This window comes from Paroedura picta, chromosome 10 (assembly GCF_049243985.1).
Source record: "Paroedura picta isolate Pp20150507F chromosome 10, Ppicta_v3.0, whole genome shotgun sequence".
NCBI classification, from domain to species: Eukaryota; Metazoa; Chordata; class Lepidosauria; order Squamata; family Gekkonidae; genus Paroedura; species Paroedura picta.
In genome coordinates this window covers 68853467-68872081 of record NC_135378.1, presented here as the reverse complement: position 1 = coordinate 68872081, position 18615 = coordinate 68853467, and the positions used below count along the sequence as shown (strand labels likewise).

At 39.6% G+C, this 18615-nt stretch overlaps 1 protein-coding gene across 2 annotated transcripts in view; it reads right to left on the bottom strand.

The window, feature by feature from the left end:
• The window catches only part of TBCK (TBC1 domain containing kinase), a 94241-nt gene extending 76692 nt beyond the window's left edge, over positions 1-17549 (bottom strand). The window contains exons 1-3 of one of the 2 annotated variants that reach the window (XM_077300680.1): positions 17375-17549; positions 15541-15770; positions 9396-9468 (exon numbers count right to left, since the gene is read on the bottom strand). In XM_077300680.1, coding sequence (XP_077156795.1) covers positions 9396-9468; positions 15541-15733 — 266 coding nt within the window. In that variant the 5' untranslated portion in view covers positions 15734-15770; positions 17375-17549. The remainder of the gene's footprint in view (positions 1-9395; positions 9469-15540; positions 15771-17374) is intronic. The other variant, XM_077300681.1, reaches the window with a different exon arrangement.
• Between the last annotated feature and the right edge of the window lie 1066 nt (positions 17550-18615).

The following is an 18615-nucleotide window of genomic DNA, read 5'->3' as shown; positions in this document are numbered from 1 at the left end:
TGCAAGATTAAAGACCTTCTGAGAATAAAAATTGCTTCTCTAGAGTCACTTTTAGATATTTGAAATATTTGGAAGCGAGTCCTTTGAGTTTCCTTCTGCTTTTTCAGCTGCAATTACTTTAAAATAGCAAGCCATTCATATTATTAGCATTATCCTCACACTGAATTTTTCTCCCTAAAGAGTTCTTGACAGGAAATTACTTATTAATTTCATCATTATTTTTCTTTCCTTAAATATATATATATATATATATATAAAATATTGCACAGAATGACCCTGTGCAAAAATTTTTCAGTTTAAGCTTGTGCAAATCACTAAATCTGTCTTTGTGATGCCCTGGGCAGCCCACCACAGCTTCCTTCTTTATTGTGAGGCCAAAATTAATATATTGATTTAATAAAATGCAAAAGCCACGAGTAAATGAAAATGTGCTGACATAGCAGGCTGAGGGGGCTATATGCCTGAGGTATCTTTTCATCACAGCTCCGTTTTAACAGATGAAAATAATTGAGTTGAAACTTACTAAAATAGCCTCAAATCCTTTCCATACACAGACACACACATTTCACACTCAGTCAAATATTAAGATACGCATAGTAAAATGAAAAAAAAAAAGTATGACTGTTTAGGATACGACTTAACCCAGGAGGCAGGGGGGGGGCGGAAAGAATGGGTTTAAAGTCGAGATGACAGATTTTCTTTTCATTTCCAAGCCAAGTTGAAAACAATTTCTATAGGCCAAAATCTGCTTTGGCCCCTTGACCACCTGACTTGTGACAACTTCACAGTTATATGAGTTAATCTGAGGTCTCCACTCTCTTCACTGAATGTTTTCTACAGGTCTCATAAATTAAACGCCTAGAATTGGGAAGCGATCAGAATACCAGCAAAGGGTTTTTATTTTCAGTTGCTGAATACATTTCTTGCCACATGGATGGTCCCCCATAATAGCACAATTCTTCCAAAAAGATCTTGCTCAACCAATCTCAGAAAAAAACTGTGATGAAAGTTGAATGGCAAACAGGGACCTGTCCTGCCACATAATATTCCAGTTTTTTTTCTCACCAAGTTCCCAAAAGAGCTAGTGCTGATGAATAAGAAAGAAGGATTATCCCAAACCCTTGTCACAGAATACATATACATGCTCCATTACAAACAAAAGTTAAAATTTACAGAGATCAAGAAGTTACACGTGTGCCTCAGATTTGGCAGATGATGCAAAAAGAGACAGGCAATAAACACCCAAAGAGGAACACATCCTGAGAATGTTGGAGTGAAGGAAAAAGGTCAGGAAATACAGGAGGAGACTTTGATACTAGGAGATGCTGGAGACAAGCTTGCCTTTGATATGCATTAAACTATCCACCAACAGTCCAAAAACCTGAAGCGTTTTATTATTATAATATTTATTTATATTTATTCATTTCATTTCTAGGCTGCCGCTCCTAGAAGAAGAAGAGTTGGTTCTTATATGCCGCTTTTCTCTACCCGAAGGAGTCACAAAGTGGCTTCCAATCGCCTTCCCTTTCCTCTCCCCACAACAGACACCCTGTGAGGTGGGTGAGGCTGAGAGACCCCTGATATTACTGCCCAGTAAGAACAGCTTTATCAGTGCTGTCGTGAGCCCAAGGTCACCCAGCTGGCTGCATGTGGGGGATTGTAGAATTGAACCCAGCTCGCCAGATTAAAAGTATGCACTCCTAACCACTACACCAAACTGGCTCTCCTAGCCAGTTAGCTTGCAACATCTTACAACATTAGATAAAATACATCCAAAGAATTATAAAAAAATCAATAACTCCCCTTCCCGCTCACAACTTCAGATATGAGATAAAGAAAGGTGATATTATAACCATCTTCAAATTCTAAGGGGGCTGTCACATAGAAGATGGAGCAGAGTTGTTTTCAGTTGCTCAAGAGGGGCAGACCAGAACCGATTAGTTGAAATTAATTCAAAAGAATTTTTGGCTAAATATCCAGAAGTTTCTGACATTTAGAACAGTTCTTCAGTAGAACAGGCTTCCTCAGGAGGTGGTGTGTTCTCCTTCTTTGGAAGTTTTTAAGCAGAGACTTAAAATGCTGATTTTATGAACTTAGATTGTGAGTAGGTGGGCAGGAAGGGATGTACCAGTGTTTCTCTCTCGTGGCCTTCCCTTGCATACCCATGGAATTGCTAATTGCCATTGTGAGATTGTAGGTGAATTTCCTCCAGGCCAGGCTGAAGATTTTTGGTGGAGGGATCACTTGGGAATGAAAATGGGATCATCATGGTGGGCAGTTAGTTGTGAGTTCCTGCAATTTGCAGGGGGTTGGAATAGATGACCCTGGAGGTCCCTTTCAACTCTACGATTCTATGAAAAGCACCAGGCTCAGAATGTTAACAGAAAAATGTCTTGGAATGATGGTTAGCCGTGCCATAAATGATTCTTCACTAGGAAGATATTAATTTTGGCATCTTGAGATTAATAACCCATGCCTGAAGACTCAAAACAGGTGGTAATATTTATGTAAGGACACCTCCTAATTTAACTTTTAATTATTTTGCAATCCAGATTCATTGCCAATATTATATTCCCCCCCCCACAAAAAAATCAAACTAATTAAGAAAAGCAGTATTGGATGGTACATAAACAAATAATGAATAATTGATTTTCTTGCATAATGACTTCACTACTATAAATGTGGATTTGGGAAAAAAAAACTGGAAGAGGATTAAACCAAAAATAAACTTTGAAGCTATTACATGCTGTGACAGCCCCCATCCACTTCTCTCCCTCAGAGGGAATAACCCCCCCTTTTTTCCCCAAATGAACAAAATATTTTATTCAACAGAGGGGAAAAATCAGGTGAAATCATGGGTAAAATTCCTGAGGTAATTCAATATAGATAACTCTGAGGTAAAATTGGTACATGTACATTCAGTTATTATATTTCTTGCTAATGAGAGTTCCTGAACCTTTTCACAATTACTTTAAATCTTTATGCTGAGAGGATTTTGTTCCAGTGTTTTCCAAACATTTCAGCAGGCTTTCTTTAGTGTTTTCTAACTCTTTTGGTTTCCAGAAGGCTGCTACACTCTTTCCAGTAGCCTTCATCCTGAGTGTTAACTGACTCTTAAGGTTTCTACATGCAGTTTAAAACAGGGTTTAAAACAATTTATTTTGTTGTTGTAGGATGCTGGTAAGCAATTATACCTTTTCACTGCCTGATGCAGCCTTGTTCATTGATTATGGATTCTCGTCACCAAATCTTACTCAGAGATTAACGGGATGAAAAGGAAGGGGTTTGTTACAAAGCTGCTATATAAAACATTGTTGCATTTTTAACTATTAAGCTCTTTCTTAAGGCTACTGTATTTGTTCCTCTTAGAAGAGAGTAATATTCACATTTTTCCTTACCTGCTTTAGCAAGAAAAATAAATGCACTAGAACCCAACATTCTCTGTTCTATGAAAAATGTTATTCACTTTTCCAGACAGGACAACCTCCAAACCCAATCTGGATCTGGATATTATATAAAAGCATTACTTAGATTCAGGGCTCCTAAGGAAAGTAGTGCATATATAAACCTCTAAACTCTATCGCAACTGCTACCTCTGCATTAAAATCAAATGAGGACTTGGCAGTTGAATACAAAGCGCCTTACTCCCTTTCTAGTTAAAAAATTTTTATAGCCTGTATGTTTAGCTTATAAAGCTCAGAGAAACTTCCTTACATAAATTCCATCTCTAGTGTTTGATGCTGCAACATGATGCAGCACAACACTAACGCATTTAAGGGAGGATGGAATAAAAACACCTAATCTGGAGAGTAGACAATAGTTTAATAACTGTGAATAAAACTTACTCATCCAAGTCTGATCATGCTTTCCACCAAGCTAGTAAACAGCTGCAGACATAGTCTGCTTCCGATCAAAGGCTCAGTGTATAACATATTATACCTCTGTATCTCTCTGATGGTTCGCTGGTAATTTTTCAAAACCGTAACCTCCAAAACATATGACAGCTATATTTTATTGAAGACATATTATGACTACTTGACTCACAAATTCAGAATATGTAATGCAGGTGCCAAATTAATACAAATATCCGCATACTACAAGCACTTCCATTGTAAAACAGAAAAAAAGGTTCTAAGAAAAGGAATTTTGAGTAAGAGATATATAGATAGATTTAAAGATATAGATATAAACAGTAACAGAATGATGATGCCTGTAGCTATTTTAGTCACTCGGAAAAAAATCCAACCCGACCCTTCTAAAGCAAAGACTCCACATCTGTGGGTAAGAAAGACTCCTGCAACCAATAAAAAGGAAATCTATAACACTTAATAATAACCAAGAGAAGAGCCAGAGCCTGGCAAATTCTAATACAATTGCTTCTAATTTGAATTTTAAAAACCCATTATATGTATTTAGAAAGTCAGTGTTGGAGTGCTGATTTAGGATTGCGAAAACCCAGTTTCAAATCTCTGACGTGAAAACTGCTGGATGATGCTGGGTCTGGCACACTCTCCATCTGTCCTACCTCGCAAAACTGTTGTGGGGATAAAATGGAGAAGGACAGAGCAGTACACACTAACTTCAGCTCCTAGGAGGAAAGGTGAGATTAAAAATGCAGCAAATAAATACATCTGCTGGTATCTCTGAAAGGCAATATTAACATCAATTCTTTGTTTTACTTGGAATAGATTCACAGGGGAAAAAAAGTCAGGCTACTGTTCTATGCCCAGGTGATGACAAGCATACTGTTTGCTATATGAAGTATGTCAGTTGCATCTTGTCCTAAACATGCTTAGGCATTAAATGGCATTACATTAAATGTCTTATTACACCACATTCCTGTCTAGAGTTACTCCAGACTAAACCTGCTGAACTCCATAGGCTTAGACTGCATAGTATTGCACCATAGACCCGCAGCCTTAATTCTAACTCATGTTTCATCAAAGCCATGCAATGTTCTGACCCTACACAAAATTAATGTGATCTGGCTCCAGAATTTAGATGGCACCTTCTGAAATGGATTTGGAGTCATGGCTGAAACTGAAACCCAAACCAATTGTTTTCCCTTACAATTCTGGGAGATATTCTCTGAATATCTGGCAGTTTATTACTCAGAATGAGCATTTTATTTCTAACAGTTCTGCTGCACAACCTATACATCCAATAAAGCTGACATTTGTTACACACCAGCTTTCTGGTGCTACCAGGCATTTTGCTGCTGCTGCAAAATTTTGTGAAATAACTTTCAAAAGAATTAAATTCACTTTACAACAGGCAAACCACTGAATTTTGATATCAAAATGCTAGTACAAAATAAAATTTCAAATTTAGAAGCCAGATGGAAAATTTTGAAACTTAACTCCGAATGTAATTTCATTTGCTTGTGGAGTTTCTTCTGGAGAATTCAAACTGTTTTAGATTTGGCTCAATACAAAAAAATTACAAATCTCAGGAGGAGAAGGAGGAGGAGCTGATCAAGAAAGGCAGAAGAAGAAAGTTGGTTCTTATATGCCACTTTTCTCTACCAGGAGTCTCAAAGTGGCTTACAATCGCCTTCCCTTTCCTCTCCTCACAACAGACACCCTGTGAGGTAGGTGAGGCTGAGACAGCCCTGATATTACTGCTCAGTCAGAACAGCACTATCAAAGCTGCATTAAGACCAAGGTCACCCAGCTGGCTGCACATGGGGGAGTGGGGAATCAAACTTGGCTCACCAGATTAGAAGCTGGCTCTCCTAACCACTACACCAAGCTGGCTGCAATTTTAGTTCCCGAATATTGCTGCTATTGAATGCTACATGGTATATAGAGCACTAAACCAGAGTTTGCTAACACCCCATCATTTGGCACTTGTCCTATACCACTATAGTTATATCACCACCCATGTTATTTTAATGCGTTATTTTAACAAGTTAAAACAAAAGGATGGTAGATGTAATAATAGGTCCTCAAGAGGCTTTAAATATCATTGTGTTTAACAAGAGTTTTCCATTACCTGTAATGGATTAATCTGGGAATACATCAAAATTATAACAGAAAAGTGTGCTGGAATGTTTCAGTGGAACATTTAACTTCCTGATGATGAGTTACGATAAACCAGAGCAATTTAGTCAGAACTATTCAGCCAGGCTTGCTTAAGGCTGTAACCACTTCAAGATATCCATCTTTGTAGTCTAAAATTCTGATAAGCTCTTCTAATAGGACCCTCGTGACAAAGAGAACCATCAACTCAGAATAAAACTCAGGGATGTTCTTGTGGACTTAAAACAGAAATGTGCCGAAACACCTATGTAAACGTTACCTCATATGTAATCTGTATCATAATGATGCATGACGTCGTAAGATTAACTGCAAATAACTATCAGACACCTGGGCGGCCTGCTGTTCTGCAATATACATGGAAAGATGGACTGTCCACCACGGTATACCTTCAATTTCAGCAACAGTCTAATAGAAGATTTCCTGCTGACTTGACATCAGCTTGCAGTACAGGTGCAGAGGACTTATTTCCTGGCAAGTGTAAGAAGGATTAATCTATAAACCATAAGCGCAGCTTCTCTCATTCCATAAGAGTTTGCAAAATTAATTACAATAACACACATGTCAACTTTGGAAATAAGACTGTGCTGCTATCATGAAATAATGGAAGAGAAATAATGTTTATGTATTAGTTCCCTACAAAGCTAATTGACAAAGACGGGCTGAATAGCATAACAGGGAATTGTTCTTCTTAAATTATTTCAGGCTATTGAAAGGTCTCATACACACCACCACCACCCCAGAAAAAAAGCCTATTTTAATTAACTGAAAAGCAACGGAAATATTTTAGTCGGTCTCAGTGGAGGGGAAACAGTTTCTCTTTGAACTGCCAAGAAGCCAAGACCAGCTACATGTGCCAGCTGAGGATGGCACATGTCATCCCTCGAGCACAGCTCAACTTTCATTGATAAGAAACAGTTGGACATGACCGTTTCCATATGAGTTGCCTTGGCACGGCACATTTCACAACACCCCTGAATAATGCCTTCAACCTTTCGCCTTCAAGTGTGAGGGAGGAATTGCTTCCTTACCCAAATATATTATCAATATCTCTGTAACAAAAAAAGGATAAAAAATGCAAAATCATGTAATAATGTAATACTATCTTAAAGCACTGAGTTGGAGGTTTGGAGTATCATAATTATGCTCTTGGTTGGACTACTGTTGCAACTTTTGATTCTCCCTACCCCTTACAGCGGAACCAAGACATACAGGACATCTAAAACTGTTTTGCTGTTTCTTAGTAGCATAGCAGCTAACTGTACAGCACTAAAGAGACATAGGCTCTTTTATGTCTACAGCGTAACAGCCCAGAACTGCACTACAAGAGACTGAGAAACAAATACGGCTGTTCCTAATTCAAACTGTTCTGCTACAAATCCATTCATTTTGTGAAACTACCTTTCTCAACTCTCTTTCTAGCCTACCAGACTGGGCTGTTGTAAGGACAACAATCTGGAACATGTGAAAGAACTGGTTACTATTATTTATGGACTTCTTAAAAGGTGCAGTTTTCAAAATTCTCTGGTTACTGAAAACTGCTCAAGATGCTGAAAAAGAAAGATGGTGGAAGAAAGACTAGGTAGAATAAGACTGTGGTCAGAACACTAACTGGATTGGGTCATAGGGAACATATCACTCCAGCCTCATTCCACCTACAGAGGTTTCCAATTCAAGATGCTAGTAGTATTGACCTTTAAAGCCCTACATATTGCTTGGGACTTGCATAATTCAAGCACTGCTGACTTTCATATGAACCTACCCAAATGATTATCTTCAGGTTTCAATTTTGGGTACTCCCACCATTTCAGCCTATATAGGTGGCAATCCAAGGAAGGGTATTCTCAATTGTGGCACCGAAAATATGGAATTCCTTTCCCAGGGAGATTCATTTCTTCCCCTGTATCACTATATTTTGCCAGCAGGTTAAGGCTTATGTTTTGTTTGGCATTTCCTACCTGATGCTCCTTCCTTCCTGTTTACATACAATTGTTTCATTTATATATACCGTAGATTTCAAAACTTGTTTTAATTGTTCTGGTTGCTCAGTGCTTTGGGGACCATAAGTAGAAGAAAGGCAGCATAAAAAAATATTCAATAATAAATAAACAGACTGGGATCTCATTTACTCTGTGGTAGTGAAGGATGATTTCTGACTGGGTCTTTACTAGACAAGAACATCAAGGAGAAATTGCTAATTGTGCATGTACTAATTCTGTCATATACTAGCATGTGTGTTCTCTAGATCTAAAGTGATCATATGAAGATTTTATTTATTTATTTACTTACTTATAATTTTGATTTTTATCCCGTCATTCCCAGCATTGCCATGCTCATAAAAGCATTGTAATACTTTAACCTAATTAAGAACTTTGGTGTTCTGGGGACAGACCAATGTGTAAACCTGAGCATATTCAATTTAAGCCTTCTGCAGTCACTGGTATTTAGTAAGCAAAAGTTTACAGTTATGTGAGCATTATCTCAGTTTTTAAAAACATACACAGAAAAACTGAAAATGTTCTATCTGCATCAGGATAAAAAACACTTACATATGTTAGAAAGAAGGATTATGAGCTCCATAGAAAGGTTATTAACACTAAGAGATAGTGAAAGGCTAGAGAACCGGGTCTACTCCCAGCACACAGACACTGAAATAGCTGGTGTACAACTATGTTATACAACTCATTTTCTAAAGTCAGAATCAGGCAGAGTTGCTGTATCCTAGTCACAGATCACAACTGCATAATACCCTACTGTGGCTGAGGCTTCCCTTCACCTGGACAGACAGCCTTTTTTTGTTAATTGGCAGTGGGAGATTGTACAGCCTCCGTGCTGCATTAGCATTTCTACCACATCCCAAAATGTTAGAATTATGGGTAAACATTTGCATTTGCTTTATATCAGCCTCCTCCCTCCCCAAACCCTAAACTCACCATTTCACCACTGGCAAGCTTATATACTCGGACAACCAATGCACATAGGCAATGAGCTCTGCTTCGATTCTACAGTGAACTTCAGATTTTTTAAGAACTTTATTTGAAACATAACATGAAACACCAAACAAAATATATGGGGAGAAACATTTGGCAAGTTCCAGTACTTGCACCATAAATCTTAAAACTTTTTGCGCACAAGTAAATATACACTTCAACCGAAGCATGTGTTTATCTGGCTGCCAGAAGGATGAAGCACTGCAAGGACGTCAGGACTGAATCTGCCTGGACCTGTAAGGGTAGTTAACTTTTTAAAAGAAAAAGTGTCTCTGGGCTTTGTCATTTTAAGTAGATAAACCTTTCAGTTAGCATGCTTCCTTGCAATTTCTTTTTTTTTTTTTTTTGGGGGGGGGGGATACTGTACCTCACTGGTTTCCTGTCTCGAAGCAAATCTTCCAGACTCTGTTCACAGTGCTCAGCAACCACCACAAGCCTCTCTGATTAAAAATATACACATAAAGACAGATTTAGTATCTCGATACACACAGGCACCAAATACTTTCACTCACACATCCGATCGAAATTAAAACCATATTATCACAACATCTTCATCCGATAATAAAAAAAAGAATGTCTACTCCTTTCAGTGGAACACAAACTCCCGCTGGGCACATAGTTCACAGGAGATAACTGAACACATAGATACACACACGGATAAACCTGAATAGTCTCAGAATGTGTGGGTAAAATGCTGTCAAGTTGCAGTTGCCTTACAGTAGGGTTTTAAAGTAAAATTTAGAGTGCTCAACGTTTTCAAAATGCATTTTATTTATATAGTATGATTATTATGATAATTTTGTATTATCTTTTGCCCTGGCTACTACGCAAAATAAGTTACATTCGGAAGGCAAATGATTACCATAAAGGAAATATACTGTATATGGTTTTGGTACAAGCTGAGGATAGTAATAGTACATATATAAATTTTCTTAGGTTGCTAGGAATAGACAAATGGATCTCTTTTTTAGTTACTTTCTCAATCCCTTTTATTTATTAATAAAATTAATTAAATTGGGGATTGATTTTGAAGAAGAAACACTTACATAGTATCTTGAAGAAACACTTACATAGTATCTTGAAGGGAACAGGTTCCAAAACTCCTTTCACATTAACAACCCAACCATGGTTTGTCATTATGGGGACCACCCTAGAGAATGACTAGGCTCACATGGTTTTGCACATGTATAGCTAGAAAATGAAATTCTTCTTTTTTCACAGCAAACCATATATTGTTAATCCATACGAATCATAGCTATGGCCTGTCCACAACTCTCTAAATAACAGTTTAGAGAACCAAGAGGGCACTCCCCCAAAGTTTGTGACCTGGACACAAATGGGTGCATGAACTGGTATGGGTGGAATCTTGTATGTATGTGGAAGGCTCCAACTGGTTGCTAGTCTGTTCATAAAGGCAAGCATTAAAGAGAATTCACTGCATAATCAGTACATAAATATATGTTTGTTGTTTTGCTGATCCTTGCACTTCCATGATCTCTGTATTCTTCAAGCTCAATACTAAGCTTACCTTACAACAGAGACTCAAAGCCATGTAGTATTTGCTACTATAAGAACATCTTGTAACTGATGTGAAATTTTATATATCAAAACCAACCTGGTTGTCCAAAATCATAAGAGCTGTGTTGATCACTTAATTTCAAGGAAAGAGCCCATCTAGAAATGTTTAGGGCCAAGCAACAGAAAAGGCAGCTACAGCTATAAGAAAGAGAGCCAGAGAGATTTTAATCTAGATCTAGTATCTGACCAAGACGTTAGTACTCTGGGGGTCATCTTGAGAAGGGGTCAAAATGGGACAGGCTAGCCCAGGGGTAGTCAAACTGCGGCCCTCCAGATGTCCATGGACTACAATTCCCATGAGTCCCTGACAGCTAACGCTGGCAGGGGCTCATGGGAATTGTATTCCATGGACATCTGGAGGGCCGCAGTTTGACTACCCCTGGGCTAGACATAATAGCCAACCCCATCCCCAAAACTGACTGCCAGCAAGTCTGCTGCTTTAGACACCACAGACTCTGAGCAAACCTCTTTCCATTTTATTGGGAACTAAGGGAACTCACTGGATCAGACTTGACACTGAGGCCTCTGCTTGGTGATCCCTAGGACATGGAGTGGTCAGGATACATCCACAGAATCTGTTGGGGGGAAGGCTGTGTTGACTGGTTTATAAGGACCTTAGCATTTGATTATCTATGATTTTATTGATTTCTTTATTGAGCTTTTTGGAAAGGAAGTAACTAAATTCAAGAAAAATAAATCAAGAAAAGGTCTCTGGAGTATTACAACTTCTTACACTATTTTTGCTGTAAAATGCTTTGCTAGCCAAGACACTGTGTTTTCAGCTTAACTTCTCTCTGTTACATCATAATACATTATCCTCATATTGTTGCAAGGGTAAGTGTTGCCATTTTTCATACAACCCTTGCTCCTTCAGGAAAAAAAAAATCAGATTTACAATGTGAAGGACATCTGCTATGCCGTACTTTGCCAGACATTGTGTTTAGTTATACAACTAAGACTAGTTTAACAAAATTTACTAAGTTTTTCCCCCTTCTTTTTTTAACTTCACTTAAAAGGAACCAAACTGATCCCAGGTGTAATGGTCATTTTCCCCCTTAACGGCACATGTGGAATTTCCAAGAAAGCACAATCATCTTGAATGAGTTTTGAATGGTGTGTAGAAAGCAAAGGCAAAACTTGACTGCACAGCTAACTTTAAAGCAAATGATGCTTATAAAAAACAAAAACACACACATCTGATATCTAACAGCAATCCCGAAGGAATAACAACATGCAGAGAACAAGTAAAGCTAGGGGACAAAACCAGGGTACTGAGGAAGTATAACACAAATAAAGCATTATGATAGATGGGGTGGGTGTTGAAGGAGGATTCCTGTATTTTGAACTTCTTCATGTAGTTGGAGAATCATACAGCAGATAGTATGTCAAGGAGGCCAAGCCACCCAGCATCAGCCGAACAAAGTGTTTTTTCTTCTTCACTGAAACAAGTGAGGTTGCTCATTTCCCCCAAAGGGCAACCACTCATTTATATGAGATATTTGATAGCTTCACAGCAAAAGTCAAATATAGTAGCACCTTGAAGAACAATAACATTTCCCATCATATAAGCTTTTGTGAGTCAAGTCTCACTTCATCAGATATAAATAAAGAAGAGCTGCCAGCCTTTATTGTTAGGTCAGAAAGAACAGCCAGTTGGAGTCAGGATGCAGTGGTGCAATGCAACCCATAATCAACCAAATGTTTGTCCCCAGGAAAGCACTGCTGGTCTTACAAGTGCTCTCAGACTGAAATTTGGTCCACTAGTACAGACTTGCATAGCTACTAACCGGAAACTAGACTGCTCTTGTGGATTCACATTGCCATTTGAATCATGCCTGCATCTGTGTGCACAGACTAGGGATAAGCAACCTTCTTGGCCCGAGAACCCAACCCCCCACTTGTACCCCTGAAGATTTTGATGTTGCAGAAAGAAAAGCATCAAGAAACGGAGGACTCCAAACCAAGCATGGAGCAAAAAAACAAGAAATAACTGATTCAGCCAAAGAATTAATTTCAATGCGCCTCTAAGACTCCTATGTTTTTTCACATACACTTCATCAGGGGGATCTGTAAACTATCATCAGGGGGGAATCTGCAAACTATCATAGTCTGAATGGTTCGCACAGCAACAGAGTTTCAAAAATTCTCGCACTGCACCAGTTGTCTCTTGTTTTTTCTCTCCAGCAAATAACGTGGCAGAGGGACGAGACAGGGTGGTTGCCTCTGCAGCACTGCCAGAATCTTGCAGGCTTGCCTTGTACCCAGCTTGCAGCTGAATAAATACCCAAATTATGCCCTTTTTCATGCAGCTGACCCCAAAGGCAGTGACACTACCAGCACTTCAGCGCTGCCTCGGGTTGCTTGGGCAGAGGTCAACCTCTACATGAATAGCACATATTTGGTTGAGGCCGGGGCATGGAAGATCAGAGGGCCCCTCCATATATCCACATATTTATATATGTAAGTTCATCTGAGACAGGCACCCGAGATCACCCTTGAGGTGCTGGGTGTGGGAGGGTTGGTGGGGGGAAAAGAGTTTTTATGCTGCCATCTGGTTCTTAGTAATTGTGGGTTTTTGTGCTCTAAGATTGGAACCCACTGCGAGACGGTTCCCCAATAGTGGCGGGAAACAAATAAAAATAAATTAATTAAACATATGCTGGAAAATTAACTATACGTGACACAGACTCTTTACAAGAAGCTTTACTGCAAAAGGCAGTGACTCTCCATGGTGTCAGGTAAAGGTCTTTCACATTACCTTGGGATGCTGGGAACTTATCCTAGAACGTTCTGCATGCAAATCAGATGCTCTATTGCTGAGCTATGGTCCCAGCTCATTCTATGTGCTGCTTGTTAGCTATAGTGACATCTTACAAAATAGTTTATTAACTAAAATGTAAGACTAGGTTTTCAAAAAGTATAAAAAAGGAAAATAGATAAAACTTAAAGAAGTAAAAGAAGCAAAAGTTTACAAAGAAAAAAAAGAAAAATGTAAAAGAAAACATAAACGAAGAAAAAGGAAAGGTAAACTGTCTTACATTCACATACAACTGACAGTTATTTCCAATAACATTTTTGTGTGTGTGTACAACACTTTTAGGGGATGTTGTTTTACATTCCGGGTTTTCTTCCTTTGGGTAACTACAATATTATGGATTGGCTTTATATAAAGATAATTCAAGAGAAAAGAGAAAGGCTGCTTGTAACAACAAAATAAGACTATGTAACTAGCTGATTATGACAACTAACAAACAACACATGGATTTTTTTTTAATTATATCCTGCCTTGACACCTAAAAAGAAATCTGAAGTTACCTCCTGGGTGTGCCTGGTCTCTCCTATATTATCACCTAATTTCCACATGTTCTTTTTTATAACTATTTATATGCAAAAGGTTATGAGGTGACAGTATTGTTCAAGCATGCACACAATGAAGTCCTTTGTTACCTCCACACCTCTGGAATGAGGGGAAGAAAAATGTTCTAACTTCTAGATATATTCAGAACTAATAATATCACAAAATTGCTATTACTTTCATATAGTACAGAACACACATGAACGTTTCATTAAGATGAATATTTTTCTAGCTACATGTCTGATATGGCCAAGGATAGCAAGAACTCTATTCAACTACAGAAATTCCTCTAAAAATTTATCCACCCTCCCTCACAGTCAGGTAAGCAACACAAATACAGGTAGTTAATGCTGATGTCATTTTGAAAACAAGGAATAATTTCACTGGTTCCTTTGAACTTTCCACAAGCTGCCTTGGCTCACCCAAGCTGGAGCACTTTGGGCTTTCCACGTATTCCCTATCCTTAATAAACTGTTTCTCAAACAGGATTCACCACAATTTGTAGAAGAAAGAGTATAGTCCAAGTGTACTACCAAGCTGTCTAGAAGTTAATGGTGTGCATGTACAAGACTTTCAAAGGTCCCTTCCACAGCATTACCATTTTCCTAACATCAAGTACTTCATTGGAGCCATTTTTTCAGCTTTATTCAAATTTGAAATAGGTAAGTGGCATGGCCACCATGCCTCAAGTCAATGCAGAGTATGTATGGAAGGGAAAAGTCAGGGGGAAAAGCACAGAGGTGAGCAGAGAACTTCTATGTATGGAAGCTCAGTTGCTGTCACAGATGTCTCTGCATTTGCTGCAGCAATGAAAGCAACACAGAGCCTTGGGAAGGAGTAGCCTGCTTTCCTAAAGAAAGTGTATAAATAGCAACTAAATATTTGCTGTAAAAAACCCTAGACATTCAATGATGTTAAACAGATGCATACAAACCTTAAGTTGTTTTACAATTGGCAACATTCAGTGGCCTACAAGAAACCTACTATAAGGTGTGAATTACCATTTATACTTAATCGGCACCATGCCTTGAAAGATTTATATCTCAGTGATAAGTTCCAAAAATGAAAGGACCAAAGGAGAATGTCTGAGACCGCCTTCTGTGAAGCACATTTCCTTTAAACATTGAACATCAAAAGAGAGACTTACAGAATTAAATAAAAAGTGAGACAGATTGATGAATTACAGGGACAAATGGACTGACAGAAGTGTAGTTTTTTTTAAAGAAAGTAGGAGAGGGAAATGGAATGAGGATGGAGTAGAGAATGAGAGAAGCAGAGTGTGAAAAAGAAAAGGAAATACCTAAAATTATCAGGACAATTGGAATTACAGGAGAGCAAAAGTTTTGCAGTCCAGCAGCTCCAACATCTGCCTCTGTTATGTGTAACTATTATACGGACTAGAATGAAAAATGTTGCTCCTGCATCAATTTGGAAAAAAGCAAACTGCTGTCTTGGAGTAACAAATGCTCCCAGCTTCTTTGAAGTCTACTGCTTTGAAACACACTTACAAAATAATTACTGTAACACTCAAACATGCACATGCGACAACCATGGGGGTGGGGGTGCGGAATAGACTCACCATGTTTCCCACGAGAAATATCCACATATTGGCAAAGTCTGGGATGTGTAATTGTCTTGAGAATTTGAAAGCGCCCCAGGATTTTAATGGAGTTTGGTGTCAAAGGCAAGCCGTTGCTCCCACAAACATCATTTGGAAGAGCAGAAGCAAAGAAAGTGAATGCACCTAACTCTGCATCCTTTAAGGGAAACATTGCGGACTCTCAAGAGACACTCCCTAAAAGTATATCCCTGAAAAAGAAATGGAGAGATGAAAGAATAAATATTTTTAAAGGTTGCAGACTTCAAATCTATAAATGTGATGCTGTCAGAATAAGTGATATAGGCCTTGCAGCTTTAGCTGCAATCCTAAAGAAGTTACACCCTTCTACGTCCACTTACTTCAATAGGCTTAGAATGCTGTTACTGCTTTGGATAGCATGGTGAGTCAAGGAACAAGGACATATTGTTATTACACTAGGCGTAACAGAGCAGCAAAAAGTCTTTTCATAAGCTGAAAATACACGTCCATCACATGTTCACAAGAATATGCACCTAATTCTGCACAGGATTGGACTGATAAATGAACTCTGGGAAGCAAGACCACAATCCAGAGAGCCCGAGAAGTTGAGTGTGGATGGCTGCTAGCAGCATGCATAGCTAAGCTCTGGGAAGAATCCATCAGAAAAAAACAGCTACAAACTCCGCTATACAGGCAAATAGATCTGCTGCATTTTATCAAAATAGACTAGAAATCAATCCAAGAATGTTTGCCCCTGAACAATTTCAGTTCCAGGACAACAGCAAGCTGCCTGATGCCTTGAAAATATCCTCTTCCAGACAGCTCCAAAACCCAGCCAAATTTAAAATGCTTGTTTCTTTGTCATAGCACACAACCCTCCACCCCCACCAAAGTCCAAACCTGATCAGGAGTATGATACATCTCAAGTTGCACATATAAGGCAGTTTATATGGCATCCCATTTTCCTACTCATCTAGTTGTGTTAAGTCTAAAACTTATAGAATCATAGAGTTGGAAGGGATCTGCTGGGTCATCTAATCCAACCCCTGCACTATGCAGGACACTCACAATCCTATTGCTCATCCACTGTAAAAAGTTAAAAAGTTAAAAACAAGACAAAGCCTGTACGCTAATCACTGAAATCACAAAATATGCACCGTACAATGCTAGACCGAATGCGTTTCAGCCTCAAAATGGGTCTAATCCTGAACATACATGTGATAAAGTAAAGAATGCAGCCAGTGAGATTAAAAAATTCAATTTATTCTCGGTGTATAACAAGATCATTAAGAATGAAACGGACAGATATCCATTCATCTCCACAGCTATTTAAAAATTCTGGTATGTATCATTAGCTTCTGTGCATGTATGAAAGCAAACAAGGTACATGCTAACAAATTTCCCCCGACTCATCCCAAGCTGATTTATCTCCCCAGCCAAGTGCTGTCCTAAATATAAGTTGCCCCACTGCTAAGAGTTCCTATGAGCTAAAGGACATATGCCGAGATTTCATGCCCAAGGCAAAGCTCCCATCTGCAAACTTCCCTAGAACCTGTAGTTTTGTTCGTTATTCATATGTCATACTTCAAACTATGTGGGAGTGGATCTCAAGTCTCTCGTTCTGAGGGAGACGTGTACAAATCCTCTGCTTTTCCGCGCTGCCTTGCTTTCGTGTAATGCAAATGAAAGGGTCCCGAACACTTGATCAGGCCTGGATTACTGCAGGCACCAAAGCTCCTAAAGAGCACGAGAGGCTACAATGATCTCCATCTCTGGAGCCCTCCTGATGGAGCCTGGCAAGAGGGAAACGACAGCTGGCCCAGGCAGGTCTTACCTCGCCTCCCTTCCTACGGCCAGCTCATAAGTGGATCACAAGGATGGCCCTAAACATGGCCAGCTCCGGGATGCAGCCAGATGCCGCCACACCTGGATTGCAGCCGTGAGCAAAAGCCGACCCCCTCATCCAGCACCGCCGAGCCCTTCCGTGCCGACGGCAGCTGCTCGCCCGCTTCCTCTCTAGGCTTCACTGCAATCTCTATCGTCTTAACCCTTCCGTATTCCCTGACAGGGCAAAAGAGACGGGGAAGGCTCCAGTTCTAGCTCCGTATTAGCGCGGCTACCCCAATCCATTCTAGCCCCCCCCCCCCAATAGTCCAATACCACGCATTCTATTTTTGTAGAATACAGCAGGGGGGGGGAGAGAAAGGATGGGATATAGGGTTGCCAACTCCAGGTTGACATTACTGGAGATTTGGGGAGTAGAGCATGGAGAGGCATGGGAGCTCAGCAGGGTGGAATACAGTGCAGTCCAACTTCCAAAGCAGTCATTTCCTCTCGATGAACTGATTTATATAACCTATGGATCCGCTGCAATTCCAGGGGATCTCCAGGCAACACCAAGAGGTTGGCAACTCTAGGTAAGAAGCAAAGTTCTTCAGAGGGGCCGTGATTCGAAGTGTGTCAAGTAATGCGTGTAATATGAAGAGTCAATGGGGTGCCTAGCATAACTCTGGGGACAGCAAGTATTAATACATTCAAGCAAACACAACAGGACTCAGAAAGCCAGCTTGGTGTAGTGGTTAGGAGTATGGATTTCTGTCTGGCAATCCAGATTTGATTCTGTGCTCCCCGACATGCAACCAGCTGGGTGACCTTGGGCCCGCCACAGCACTGATAAAGCTGTTCTGACCCAGCAGGAATATCAGGGCTCTCTCAGCCTCACAGGGTGTCTGTTGTGGGGAGAGGAAAGGGAAGGTGATTGTAAGCCGCTTTGAAACGCCTTCGGGTAGAGAAAAGTGGCATATAAATATCCACTCTTCTTCAGAAGCAGGCAGAAAACCACATAAGAAAGGCAAAAAAGAGGACATATTTCCTGACTGACTACTTCAAATAAGTGACTATGGCATAACTAATTCCTACCACCAACCCCAAATGTGGACATTCTCATCCGTTTCTCATCTGATCCTCCTTCCTTCCTCTGCAGTTTACTCTGCAGTTTTGAGTTTCATCTCAACACGTGCGTATGCAAACCCCACTGGAGTTCAACGCGGCTCAGCCCCGGCCAGCACAACCACC